The sequence below is a fragment of the Balearica regulorum genome, chromosome 2, assembly GCF_011004875.1.
Source record: "Balearica regulorum gibbericeps isolate bBalReg1 chromosome 2, bBalReg1.pri, whole genome shotgun sequence".
Taxonomy (NCBI): Eukaryota; Metazoa; Chordata; class Aves; order Gruiformes; family Gruidae; genus Balearica; species Balearica regulorum.
The window spans coordinates 145,429,234-145,443,688 of record NC_046185.1 but is presented as its reverse complement, the minus strand read 5'-3'; the positions used below and the strand labels follow the sequence as shown (position 1 = coordinate 145,443,688).

Sequence of the window (14,455 nt, the reverse complement as noted above, 5' to 3'; positions counted from 1 at the left end):
AATACACTAAGTGTCTATCACTAATGGCTGTACTGTTATGCTCTCCCCCTAATGAAATTAAAGTGTACTTTTAAAAATGGATCCAGTAGAATTTTCACAGCATTACAATGCTATTTTATTTTAGCAACAACAAAAAATATAGTTCTAAGTCCAGTTCTGCCCTGCAAACCACTCTATATTCAGTTTGTAGGTGCAGATTTTCAGCAGTGCTCAGCATGCACAGTTGCTGTGGAGTTTATTTGGATTGTTCGGAATTGCTGAAAAAAACCCCAGTTCTGAATGGGCAATATAAGTTGTAAAATACTGGTTTGGTTATTCCGTTGCATAGGTCAGAGTGAGGTGTTCTTTTGTGAGCCATTTCTAAATTCTTACACCACCAGCAGTAATTCATTGCACTGATTTATGTAAATAACATTAGCACCTGCTGTAGGCGGCACCAGGCACCTGTACTGACAACAGCAGTTATGGCCTGTTAGGTGGGAAAGGACTCAGCACAGCTGAATCTCAGGTTTCCTGCTATTTTTTCTCCCTCCAACAAAAAAACCTTAGAAGAATATGTCCTTGATTGTAGCATGTGAATGCTGTTGCATCTTCTCTTGCCTTTGGAAAAGCAGCAGTGGCTGGCGGAGATTTCACAGCTCATTAGGACCAGTTTCCAGGGGTGTATCTCAAGATATCCAACCTGAACTTAGAACCCTGGTGCTGCAGAGGGTCTCGCTGAGAAGCAAATTGCTGAAACAAGTCTTCTTGCAAAAATTTCTTTGGGCTTTTGGTTCACACAGTTTTTACTAGATATATAACACATTAATATTACACATTTCAGATTCATTACATTGTCATGGCTTAACTATGATTAGCGTAATCTATTAAATTAATGAATAAATTGTGGCTAATAATATCTTTTCTTGATCTTATTATAGTCAATGAAAATAAGAACAACCATAACAAGCTCAGAATATATGTTCATAAGTCGCAGTTCTTGGACTGTTTCTAAATGTATTTTGAGGCTCAAATATAAAAATATGCATCAGCTTGAAATCTAACTAAATTTAGAAAGCACTTGCAGTGTTGAAATACATCTCTTCAATATCTCTGAAAAGAATACAACTGTTGAGCTAAGGGATAGTCTGCAAATGCCTCTCAGAAATGTCAGTTATTTAATGTCTGTGACATTTCTTCTTCCAAAGCAAAATAAATAGAAGTGGTTTGCCTACTCAGTCTGGACAGACAAGAAGAGAGGTAGACATTTAAATAAGACATTTCTGGCTGATCTGAAAAAATGAGATAAAAAATTATTTTCAGACCCAGTGATTAACTATAACTTTGTAGGTGACTAAATGGTTAAAAGCTGATAGGATATTCAGATTAAGGTGCTTCACACGGCTGTGTGTGAACTCTCTGCTGGCATGGATTGTCTTAGCTTGCCTGAAGTCAATGACTTCTTCAGCTGAAAAGCTGTACTCCAGTGCACGCAAACAAAGGGTGAGGAGGCACTTCTGATTCACATCACAAGAGAGATCTGCAAAGGCCTGAGCAGCTGTGGTACCAACGGGTATGCTAACGCAGTATTAGAAAGAGGCCAGACTACATGTCTGCCTCTGGTCTCCCAGACAAGCATCGAGGAGATGGACAGGATGGTACATACATTACAGTTTTGCAGAAGTAGGGCAGGCTTGGCACAGAGCATGTCTGGACTGTATATTGGGATCAGCCAATAGTCTAAAACTTAAGAATAGGAACTTCATCTGACTGCATTTGTGAAATCCTGCTAAAGCAGGAGACTGGGCCATTGCAGTCCTAAATGTCACTGCTGGAACTGTTGCCAGGCCATCAAACTAATCAAAACCCCTTTCTGTGTAAAGGCTAGGCTGAGGACTAAAAAGAGTCCCGTGGTTTCAGAAGTCTCCTCCTGAAATGCTGCAGGCACTGCGGTTGTGGTTGGCACTGCTGCCCAGGTCCTGCTGCCACATGAAGTCACAATGTCTGTACAGTGGTTGCCAAACACAGGAACAGCTCAGCTCAGCCTGCAAAGGTTTACCAACCTTCAGTATCAGCCATGAGATATCAGCCTGATATTGTTCTGAGCCATGATCCAAAGAACCTGTGAGCTAATTATTACAGCCACAATTAGTCCAGCCATTCCTCTGCATTGGAAATAAGACCAGTTGGGAAAGAAGCATTAGTCTTGGCAGAGCTAATCTCTGCTTATTCTGATTTTTAGTTCAGAGCAGAGAGAAGCCTAGACTTCCCAGGGATGCGTCTAGGTGAGACCAAATGTGACTCAGAAATCTGGGAGAGGATTTTCATTACTGTTCAGGCAGAACTAGAACACTTCTTTGAACTTTGCTGCCTTTTGGTAGACATTGGTGGTGCTCATTTAGTAAGAAGCAAAGTGCAGCAAAATTATTTTGTTGTGTTTTGAAATGTCACTGGGTTAGTTGTTTCTGATAGATTTGAAACTATTCAGAAGGCTCCCTTTCATTGCATCCATACCTGCATAAAAGAACCTCATCCCTGGCTGTGCTTCAAAGGCAGGCGGCTTCAAAGATTCATCTTTATCTTCGTTCCATATCTAGAGGATGTAACTCTTAACAGAGAAACATGTGTTTGCCCTCTGCTGTAATTATTTTTATTTGCCATAGAGAACGTTCAATTCCTTCTTTTCTGAATGGTCCTCCAGCCTTTTAGTTTTGTTAATGGTTCCCAACAAAAGCAATTAGTGATGACAGTGTGTGCCCTAGTTATTCTCATAATTTGTGTTCTCTGGCAAGCTGTTTATGAGGAGGACAAGATTGCAATCTGATTTATGATGACCTTATGATTTTTATTTTAAATAAGAAACCAGAGAGTGAAACAACACAGCCATGTAGTCAGTCCATCTGCCCCCACTCAAATTGTTTTATAAGGTACATTTCTCATTATTTTTATCAAGTTTAGCGTTTAATATCTAAAAGTCTGTTCTACAAATTAACAGACTTCTCAGTCCCAGATTTTAGCTACAATTTTTTCTGGCTGTGTTAGCCAGCAAAGAGTATCATTCCATCACTGATCACCAGCAGGCTGGATGGCTACTATTTGGCCTTCTATTCAGAAGTGGTGCTGATTTTTAAAACGATGAGTTATGTCCTGGCTAAAATGCAGCATGACAGTGTTTCTCTTAGTGTGAGTTCCCTCCCGTCAGACAGTTGGTTCTTCTTTTACTTGTGAGTGTTCCTTAGATCTACACAGCTTCACTATTCTGTAACTTTCGTGACTGCAATCAGATGTAACATTGATCAGTACTGAAAAACACCAAGATGGATAGATTTTTCAACAAGGGCTGCTCTTTGGCTTGATGCAGCGCTACTCAATACCTGGTTGGCTTCCAGTCTAGTCGTTATTTATAACATACTGTCCTGTAAGCATTTGACTCAATCTCTGCTGAGCTGGCTAAGCATTGTGAAAGCTAATGATGAAACCTCATCTTTAGTAACTGTATATCATACTTTTAGTTATTTATCTCCCCTTTGATGCTATTTCTGGCTACACTGGCTAGATTTAATTTTCTGATAATGAGGATTTGGCCTGTTTCTCTCTTTGTCAGGTCCATTTTATGTGCTGTACACACATAGCTTACCCACATCTGTATTTTTTGTCATCTGAGCTGTCTTTATAGCTGTGCAGCTAGCAATGAAGTGCACAATTGCAAAGGTCCAGACATCTGATATCCAAAAAATGGATACTCCAACAGCACTGAGAGCTTTCCTGTTGCGTGGCTTTGGCAATTCCCTGATTCCTGTTACAATGGTTTGACAGACATCTCTGCAACTTTAACCCTGAAAAGAGTGAAGGGGACCTTTGTGAGCTGTCTGACCCATATATCACTACGGACTCAATATTGCAGGGCTGAATGGTAGGACTATGATCTATGCCTAGTGATTACATGGTTAATGTTATGTTTAGCAGACAGTGTCCAAAATGCTGAGCAGGAAACAGCTCCAACGAGATTGTTTCAGGGGCACTGAATAAATCATGCAGAAGGGTGAACCCAGAGAAGAGTATAGCAAAACTGCACTCTTAGGGCCCAGGCACCCTCCTGTCAGACACTTTCCTCCTTCCTAGACTATTTGTAAGAATGTGATTTATTACTTGCATTTCCCCCACTGTTGTTCTCAGCTTCTGCAGTGGCATTGGAATGAATGCTAACACTTTTCCAAGTTTCTGACTTCATTAACAGCCCACAAAACTGGACTAGAGTCTATTAAGTCCTGACTTTCTCACTTTGTAATAAGTTTCCTCTGTTCATTTCTAGTTATAGCAAAGGCTTAAATCTCTTGTTATTAAGATTTTGGTTTTAAGCAAACTTCTTTTTTAGGGTGGGGTTTTTCTGGCTTTGGTTAGAAGACCAGGACGTCATTTAGCCTTAGTCACTCTGGTTTAACCATTACAGTCTTGCAAGACGGGGCTGTCTCCAACCCCGGGTTACTGACACAATCCTGATACTTGGATGCTGATTTTTCACCAGAGTGATCTTTTGTAATACTGTAACTCAAGTAGGGTGCAGTTTTATATGACTGGAAATATATCAGTGTGTCAAGGTTAAGTCACTGTATTTCAGCCAGGCAGGAATATTTTATACATGCAGGTGAAATTCTGAAACTCTGCTCATGATGTTGCTTAGCCACAGCTGTAGCTTCTTTTATTATCTAATTCTCCTAAGAAGATTCACTGTGGGAGACAAACGGCTGCTTGCAGTTACTGCTTTGCTCCGTGCAGTTTACAAAAACTTTCTCAGACTCAAAAGCAAGAGCATGAACCACACTTTATTTGTATTCCTGAGTTAAATAAGTGGCCAGGAAATCCCATAAAGACTGGGGAAGGAAGCATAAAGTAAACAAATTGATCAGATTGACTAGCCCAGCCCAACCTCTGGAAATAAACGAGAAGTAAAAAAAATTATCCCTTCAGATGGTCTGTATTTTTGCTTGTTTGTAATGAGATGCAGTAAAAGGGTTCTGATCCTCTAATAACTGCTTTTCTCCAAAAGTAATTTCTTTCAATGTGACTGAAATCATTATAGGGTTCAAAATTCACAGCGAGTTAGCTCTGTATGTGGGATCCAAATGAAAAGCAGCCTGCTTTTCAGAGGAGTTGTAAGTTCCCACCATGCAAACCCCTTTCAGAAGTAAGTCTCTTTTAGCTAGATTCCTGCATATGAATCTGGGTCCCAGTGTCAGTCAGGCTGCCAGATTCAGTCCCCCCAGAACGAGGTCATATTGCCAAAATAAGTAACTTAATTTTTAACTAGATTTTCAAAGTCATCAATCCAGTGCCCCCTACTGTCCAAGTACTTTTACTAGCAGGTAAGAATTACATTAAAAAGCCCTCTAACCACTAATCTTCTATTAATTTCTGTCCTCTGTCTTCTTACAGTCCCTTTTAAAAAAAATCTGTTGCCACATTTTCAAAGTGGATACTGATTTTACATCAAGAAGACATGAACCTAATTGTGATTCATCTCTATCTAATGCTGGTTGCGTTGAAAGCATTTTAAGTGTTCAGCTAGTCCTTGTGAGACAGGACACTAAAATTCTGCAGCACAGAAAAAAGCTGCTGGCTTGACATTACAGAGTTGAAGATTAAATGAAGGCCATGAATGCCTTTTAAAAAACTTCCACTTCTTCAACAGGACCTCAGAATGGCTGCGGTGGTTACTTGACAAATTCAGCTTATAGCTTTGGCTCTCCAGTCTCCAATGTGACCAGAAGATATGAGAAAAATCTGGACTGTGTATGGATCATAACTGCACCTGTAAACAAACTGATCAACCTCACCTTTACTTCATTTGTGCTTGAAGCACAGTCTGCTCAGACTTGCCGATATGATTATGTCAAAGTAAGATAGCTGTGTATTTTAACAAAAAAAAAATCAGTGAGATATACAATCCATTATCCTCTCCAAGAGACTAAAACTTAATTAATAGAAAATGGTCTTATGAAGACATTAAATTGCTTAATATAATTACATATTTTTTTCAGCAGTTTAAATTACTACTCCAGACGACATCCTGCCTTTTTGGAAACCACTAAGAGTTTTAACATTGTTATGGGGATGCACTTCTGTTCTTAGGACTGCCTATATAAATAAGTATTTATTTCACAGAATAAAAACAAAACAAAATCCAAGCACTTTGAAAGTAAACATGCAGATTCATTATCATACAAAATTGCTTGGAAAAACTTTCATTTATAAAATTTTGAATAAGTAAGTCTTGATGCTAAATGCTTACCTGTGAAATCTATTTTCTTGGAGATGAGCATACCAAACATACAATAGCAGAATGCTGCTAAACAAGATCCACCAATGGGTGTTATATATCCTGTTGAGCATTAGAGATGCTCAATGAAACTAGGAATGAATTCTACATTTTGGTGAATAAAATCAACCTTTCTCATTGAAAAGCACTTTGAGATTACATATAAAAATGAAAATGGAACGCCAAATTAAAATAGAATAATTTTGTATAGATTTGCTGAGATGGGACCAGAATGTTCAATAATGAGATTTACACTGTCCAACAGAATTAGCTGATATGGCAGTGAATAATTATAGTCATCAAGAACATCCTGTTAAAGCACAAGAGCACCTACTGTGCTTTCAAGTACGAGAAAGTGTAATGTCAGGAGGGGTCAGAGAACTTTATTTCTATTTATTTGTTTGTTGTGCCTAAACTATTAGTGGCTTATATGCTTTTCTTCTTTCAGCTTTATGATGGAGATAATGAAAATGCCAATTTAGTTGGCACATTCTGTGGGTCAACGGTGCCAGCTCCTTTTCTTTCTACCCGTAACTCATTGACTGTGAAATTTATCACAGACAATTCTGTGGAAAGGGAGGGTTTCAATGCAACCTACACCACAGTGGATCGTAAGTATGCACATATACATAAGCATATAGATTGTTGTGATCCCTTTTTGGAAATACATATTTAAATAATAAATCATCAAAATTTATTCTAGATATAGGGCCCAGGAAGGTGCGAAGACATTTTTTAGTACACGGAGCATCTACAAGCAAGCTAAAAGCAGCACTGCTAGACCCCAGTGCAATTCACATCAGTCTTGGCTGGTTCCGGGGCGGCTGTCAGTCTGGAGTGCAAAACAGGAACACAATCATACACTGCTAACAAATACTCTGGTATTACAGGGAACAAACATTTATTTGAGTTTTACAACACACAGCATTAGCATGTGTTTTACTTATTTTTCTTCCTTCTAGAGAGCCACAGTTAAGTACAAAAGTATGTTGCCCAGCGTAGTTTTGCTCCATAAATATTTTTTCCCAGTTGGAAAGGTTTTCACTCTATGATGCATTTGTTACCATTTTACACAGGACTGTGTGGAGGAGTATATAATGCAACTTCTACATCCCTGACTACAACGTCTCCTAACTTCCCGAATGAATATCCACCATTTACTCTCTGCACTTGGGTCATTGATGCGCCTCCGCAGCAGCAAGTCAGGGTGATGGTAGAGGCCTTTCACCTCCATTCCGGCCAGGACTGCTCTCAAAACTACCTAGAGCTCCAGGAGTCACCAACAGTAAGAAATTTGCAGTTGATAGCATTCCCCATTCACGTTCAGCTCCCTTTAGTCTTTGCAAAAAGAGGAGAACCCCCCCCATTTGGTAACAGATTAACTGATGATTCTGTGTGAGCAGCACATCCAAAGCATTACACACTGTGCCCCGCTTGAGGCGTGTTAACAGGTATACAGACTTCATGGAATAACACTATATACACATTGAATTACACCTGGTAAGTATTACACAATTTTTCACAGTTGCACCAAGTAACAGAGCTGCCAAACTTAACACCCAGAAAATATTGCCCAACAGCAAGTTTTCATAAGCTCATTGTACTTCCTCCCACCCAAGAACCATAATAAAAATAAATACTCATGCCAAGAAGAGTGTTTGTAGAAAGCACCGGAAAAAAACCCAACTGTTTATGTCCCTTGTATTATATTATTCTAAACCTTCTTTCCTTGTTTCTTATTTTGGCATGAAAATACCTGTTACACTTGATTTGTTTCTTGTAATAATTGAACAGAAAATGTTGAGACATTATTATGTGATTTCCATGAGAACTTTAAAATGGATAATTGGTATAGAAAGTGCTGAGAAATCTATTCACCTCCAGTTCAGTAAGTAGAAAACTGAATTATATCATTAAGTAACTTGTGACATGTATTGAATTGCAGCATAGCCAAGGATCAGTCCATAGATTCTGTGGCTCTGAAACTTTTCCAGTCCCTGAATTTTATTCTTATGATCGCACTGCCATCGTGACTTTCAAATCAGATGAATATATGATTAATAATGGAGTCAGATTTACCTATCAAGCTACAGGTAAGCTTGATGAAATATCTCAAAAATCTACCTACCATTCCCTTTGTTGATTCCATACAGTAAAAAGCAATCAAGAGATCTGAAATGCTCGCATGTTTCTGGTTTTCTGTCTCAAGGTTGCAACAGAGAGTATAACCAGCCGTTTGGTTACCTGAAAAGCCCCGGCTGGCCTGGTCGTCATCCCAATAATATGGACTGTTCTGTCATTCTACGAGCTCCCCCGAATCACACAATTTCTCTCTTTTTCCATGCTTTCCATTTGGAGGACAGCATCCAGTGTTCACGTGATTTCCTAGAGGTATCAAGCAAGTATACGTATTTTGTGGGGCTGTGTCAAAATCTGCTGAATTCAAAAGATATTAATACGCTTGGACAAGTCTGAGCTGAACTGACAGCAGGGACTAATTTATTGCTCCAATTTTATGGTGAAGGGTGCTCAGATGTTTTAGTAGGAGGTTAAACAATACACGCTATAGTAAGTCCAAAACCGATGAATAGTTTCATTATCAGCTAACTCTCATCTTTACATAGCTCTTGCTGATGTTACCCAGTTAACAGAACAAGCCAGGGCAGTTTTCATCCAAACTGTGCATGAACAGAAAGCCATAGATCTGAGTGCTTTTGTTCCAGCAGTAGATTCCATCTGCTTGATCTTTTTCTTAAAAATATTTTTTCTAAACAAAGCATTTTTTCTTATAAAAAGGAGCTCTAATAACAAGAGTAGGATACTTGCAAAGGTACTTTGTGTCAATAAAAAGCATATTCTCCTACACAATCCTCACTCTGTCCTTCCATGCTTGTTGAAGGTTTCCCTATTCACTGCCCAGATGACAAAAAGCAGATGTCTGTGGCAGGATCATTATTTAGTTCTCCTTTCATATCCTCTTCACTGTCTCAAGAAATGGATCTGAGCACAAGCATTATTGGAGCTCAAAAGAACCCTCAGATTAAATCTGAGCTATGTAATATGATCTGTGCCTTAATGTGACCAGGGAAAAGAGTGGTCTGCAGGGTAAAGAATTAATCTTTTCATCTGGAATATTAACATTTGTTCTGAAAAGTAAAACATGGGCTTGAATTGCAAAAGCACATCTTAGTTCCTAGTCAAGTAATTTTTTCAGTCAGGAGAGGTACCACACCATAAAATTCAGCTGCCTGTTTCTGATGATACTTGTTCTGCACAATTACTTAGAAAACTCAGACAGCTTGGTTAATGGTCTCTTTTTCCTTCTATACAAGAATATATAGTGGGGAAAATAATGGTATTAAAATGACAATTATAGTATGCATACAAGTCACTACGTAGTTTGTGCTGTGCTTGCATAATTGTACTGCTGTATATCTGGCATAGGGATTTAATGTTGACAATGCTTTTTGTGTCCCTTGAAGGTCAGAAATGGGAGTGATGTGCAATCACCACTACTTGGCAGGTTCTGTGGAAACACTGTGCCCAGTCCCATCTTCCCCAAAAATCGCATTGTCTACCTTCGTTTCAAGAGTGATTTTTCAGGGGCTCATGATGGATATGAAATTACTTGGACTTCATCATCAAGTGGTAAGGCTGTAATTACAAAGCAATTCCACTCAGCAATTGTACACAGAGGGAAAATACAGAAATGTGGAATTCAGCCTGCTCAGTCTGGGCCCTGCCTCATCAGCACTTAAGACCTTCCCAAGCACCCATAGTCCACCCTATTCAGTCACTGCAGGGAGGAAGTTGCTCCTGAAGACCAGTGGGGCAAGATCCATTTTAGTGGATGGAAGCAATTCCCTCTCTCTAATGTGGATTTTAGCAAACTCAGGGGATGTAGTCCACTTACTTAAGATGAAGATCTACCTCTTTCACTGAGAGGTCAGAAAATATCAGGAACGTCTGTCTTGGAATCCACAGAGTGGTTGGCGGTGGTGATGGTGACTCAGCCTACTCCATTAATAGTCTAGTTATGATATGCTTGAGGATCTAGGCACTGCTAAGCCTGAGGAGGACTGAAATTTGCCCCAAGAAAACAGCCTAACTAACTATAGTGCTGTGTAGTGATTGTATAATAGACACATTCATAAATGGCTTAGGAATGGAGATAATATAAATGTCCATAAATGGACAGTGAGAGCTGGGTGATAGTTCACGACACCAAGTTACTGGAGGTAGGAAAGCTTGTGGCCAGCTGAAAAGCACTGCACAATAACCTTACAGTATTGAGTGGCTTGGTGATGAAAAGGCAAATAAAGTTCAATGTAGGAAAGTGTTGATGAAGAACATGGGCAAAAAAAAAAAAGACAATCCTAACTTTAGTTACAAAAATACGGGCTCTTGAGTTGACTTTTAGGACTCAGCAACAAGATTTTGGGGGTAAAATAGTTCCACGAAAACAAGAGCTCACTGCTCACTAATAGTCAAGCAGGCTAGTGCAATGCTAGGAATTGTTGGGAAAGGAAGAGAGAATAGACAGCCACTGTATAAATCCGTAGTTCACACACAAATGGAACGATGTGCACAGTTCTGGTCTCCTCCTCTTATAAAAAAATCCAGTATAACTGGAAAAATTTCAGGTAAAAGATCTCAACATAAAAAATGACTTCTGTATGAGGTATGCTGAGACTTTTAAATCTGGTTAAGAAACTACTGAGGTCTATAAAACTGAGTGATATTGGATGGTAAATAGTGATCAACTGTTCATTGACTTTTCCCATAGAAGAACTAGAGGCCTTCAGATAAAGCCAGGAGGTGGTAGGTTCAAACCAAACCAAACCAAACAGTTCTTCATGCAGTATAGAATTAAGCTGTGGAGCTTCTTCCCATAGTATGCTACAAATTCACATGGATTCGAGGGCTACCTGAACAAGTTCATGGAAGACATCTGATAAAGACTATAAATATAAAGATGCCATCTCTGAGACCTGTAAGCTGAAAATTCTTGAAGACTGTGAGAGTAATCTGGGGCATGATCTGCAGATGCTTACTCTTACTCTACTTGCATTTCTCCCAGGGCATCTGCTTCTGCCCGCTGTTGGAGATTGAATTTTGGTATAAATGGCCTTTAGTTTCCTTAATATGACTATTTTCTCCGAGCTGTTCTCTGCATTTTTCTATGAGATGAGGACTCACTACTTTTCATTGCAAATAACAGCCAAAGAGAATTTGTCTCTAGTTGAGTAGTTGGAAACTGAACTGACCAAGACACAGACTTCAGACTTTGGTTCCTGTTTCAAAGAGTTTTGGGAGTTTTGATTTTTAATATCCAGTGATGGTCTAATGCTCATTGCATATTCTTCTCAGGCTGGTGAAACTAGAGCCTCGCTTTTCTCTCTTATTGGAAGAATGCTCTTACCCACAGTCATTGTTCCAGCTCCCAGCATCTCTCCGTGCTTTTCAGTGCTACTACTAATACTGCACTAATGTACTACCTGCTGTAGTATCTTGTGAAACTAAGCCTTCTAAGCTAATGAGTAGTGTCTGTTTCCAGGATGCGGAGGAACATTATACGGCAGCACTGGCTCATTTGCTAGTCCCAGCTACCCTGCAACTTACCACAACAACACTGACTGCGAGTGGGCCATTACTGTGCCCAAGGGACAAATTGTCACAGTGAACTTTGATTTCATCAGCATCGATGACCCGGGGGATTGCAGCAGCAACTATCTCATCCTTCACAATGGGCCAGATGCCAGCTATCCCCCAGCCGGGCCGTACTGTGGGATGGTATGTATTCCCTACTGTCTGTGACCCTCTAAGTGGTTAAAATGTATCTTTTACTGTTTGGTATTTAGGATTGTTTCCCCAAATCTGGCATGAATTCCCTACAGAGGAGTGGAAGTGAAGGCATGTGGCTTGTGTGGCACCTTAGAAGCCTTCCAATGCAGACCTTACAGTGACATCTAGTGGGAGGCATCATCAAGCTATTTTGCTCTGTATTTCGTTGTATTTGTGGTTTAAATACTTGTAATCCCTGAGGGAGAAATGCAAAAGCAGTATCTAGCACAGACCTGAGGTCCCTTCTAAGCTATGATCCAATTTGTGCTTAGGTTTTAACTCTCTGAGTGGCCTTTCCAAAGGATCTGGGTGTTCTATAAAGCTTTTCATTTTTCTTGTCTTTATTTTTAGGACACAAACATCGCTCCATTTACTGCTACATCTCATCAAGTCTATATAAAATTTCATGCTGAATATGTGACTTTACCATCAGGATTCCACTTAAGCTGGACGAGCTAGAACACTGTTTAGGAGAAATGTATTACTGTTCTTTGCTGTACTGAAGAGACTATAGATCATAAAATAAGTTTGAAATCCGGTTATGATAATTGCAACTGAAGTAAGGCCTTTTAAAAATTACTGTCAGTGTAGCTGTAATGAATTTGGAGTTCTGTCAAAAAAAGTGATCTCCCATTGTACTGAAAATAAACTATTATCTACCCAACTGTGAAAATGAGGGTTTGCTAGGTTTTGAAACATATTTTTATATTCTTCCACATAATTTCAATCGTTCTGTGTAAATATGCCACATTTAATGCTATAGGAAGTGAATTATCCAGTATAAAACATAAACACAAAATATTAAACATGAAGTTGATAAGATATAAAGCTAAGATACGAAATTGTCTTTAATTAGTTCTACAGTTATGTGGTTTTTGTCCCAAGCAGCTTTGAAAGCATTACCTTAATTTTTATTCAAACTACAATAAAATGAGACATTGCTAAAAAATGGCCCCTGTCCTACTACCATTTACACAGATAACTTTTCTGTAATACTGCGCATTGGGTATAAGAACCCGGCTGAACAACTACTCAAGAAGTCACATCAGGATCATGTTCAATATACACAAATAGCTGTGGTTATATTTATTGAGTTATAACTTTAAGCTTCAAAATATTTTACAACTGAATTTATGAAAAACTTGTGAGATTTTTAGTAACCAATTCACCTTCCAAGTCAACTTGTAGGCAACTTCATAGACATTTGTGAAACATATAACTTCAGAATAGGGCAGACATGAAAATATCAGTTGACTTGTGACTAGAATTAGTTTGTTCCTTCCTGAGACGAACACACATCATACATAAAAAAAGTTGATGGCAGGGTATACAGAGAACACTGATTCCCACCATGAAACAGTTTTTTGTCACAACCCAGAACGAATGACCAATTCATTTCCCGATTGTCACCGGTGATGGACAGGCAAGAACAACTTACACCACAGCAGAGGAACATGGGCCTCATCAGAACTTTCACGTCATAACTATTACAGAGTCAGTCACAGTGAAAGTAATTCCTTAACATGATTTTTGCAATAATTAATTATGAAATGATGTTAAAGTGTTAATGGCAGTTCTAACAAAATCTAACAAAAGAAAACACAAAACAGACAAAAAAGGGCAAAAAGGTAGATGGCAAACTACAAAATACAACTCAAAATGATCTGGTAATAAGTTTGAAAGAGAAACCTGTGAATTCCCACTCACCAACAGAATGATATGTAAGCCAGCATTTTAGAATCATCCAAGCACCAAGAAAAACCTAGCCTATGTATAGGTGATACTCCTGCTAATGTGCTGAAGTATAACATGGAGAAAGGAGAAATATCTGTATTTGGATCAAACGAGGAGACATCTATGTCCTACTGAGCTGCTGGCAGAACAAAAAGTTCCTCTAATAAGGGAGGACATAAAAAACCATATAGTCAAATTAAAAATTTTCAGATTACTGGCCCAGAAAACTTTTGCTCAGAGGCCACACCAAACATTTCATATTAGCAATCAAGGGCCGATACAATCTTTGTCCATAAAATTTATTAAAAAGCCCATAAAGGGGTTAGCAAGCAGAAAACAAAGTCATCTGAACTACCTGGAGATAAAGCTACAAAATAAGCTCTAAATATAGCAGCACGTAAGAAAGATGTTGCAAGTACAGTCAAGCATGGCTTCGACTGATTGCCTGCAGTGATCAGGAACAAGCCTATTTCTTCCTTGTGGATGGCTGCATCAGCGGGCTTTGTGAACATCCGTTGTGGTTGTGACCTTCCCATGAATCCGTGGAGTTGGTGCAGTTGGTGCAGGGCAGAGAATGCCCTC

The 14,455-nt window shown here is 39.1% G+C and overlaps 1 protein-coding gene across 1 annotated transcript in view; it reads left to right on the top strand.

Moving 5' to 3' along the window:
- CUBN (cubilin) overlaps window positions 1-13,166 on the top strand; it is a 146,546-nt gene extending 133,380 nt beyond the window's left edge. Inside the window, 8 exon segments of the mRNA XM_075746285.1 lie at window positions 5,669-5,874; window positions 6,744-6,906; window positions 7,372-7,580; window positions 8,241-8,388; window positions 8,505-8,686; window positions 9,778-9,943; window positions 11,853-12,088; window positions 12,491-13,166. Coding sequence (XP_075602400.1) covers window positions 5,669-5,874; window positions 6,744-6,906; window positions 7,372-7,580; window positions 8,241-8,388; window positions 8,505-8,686; window positions 9,778-9,943; window positions 11,853-12,088; window positions 12,491-12,598 — 1,418 coding nt within the window. The 3' untranslated portion in view covers window positions 12,599-13,166.
- Window positions 13,167-14,455: the final 1,289 nt, after the last annotated feature.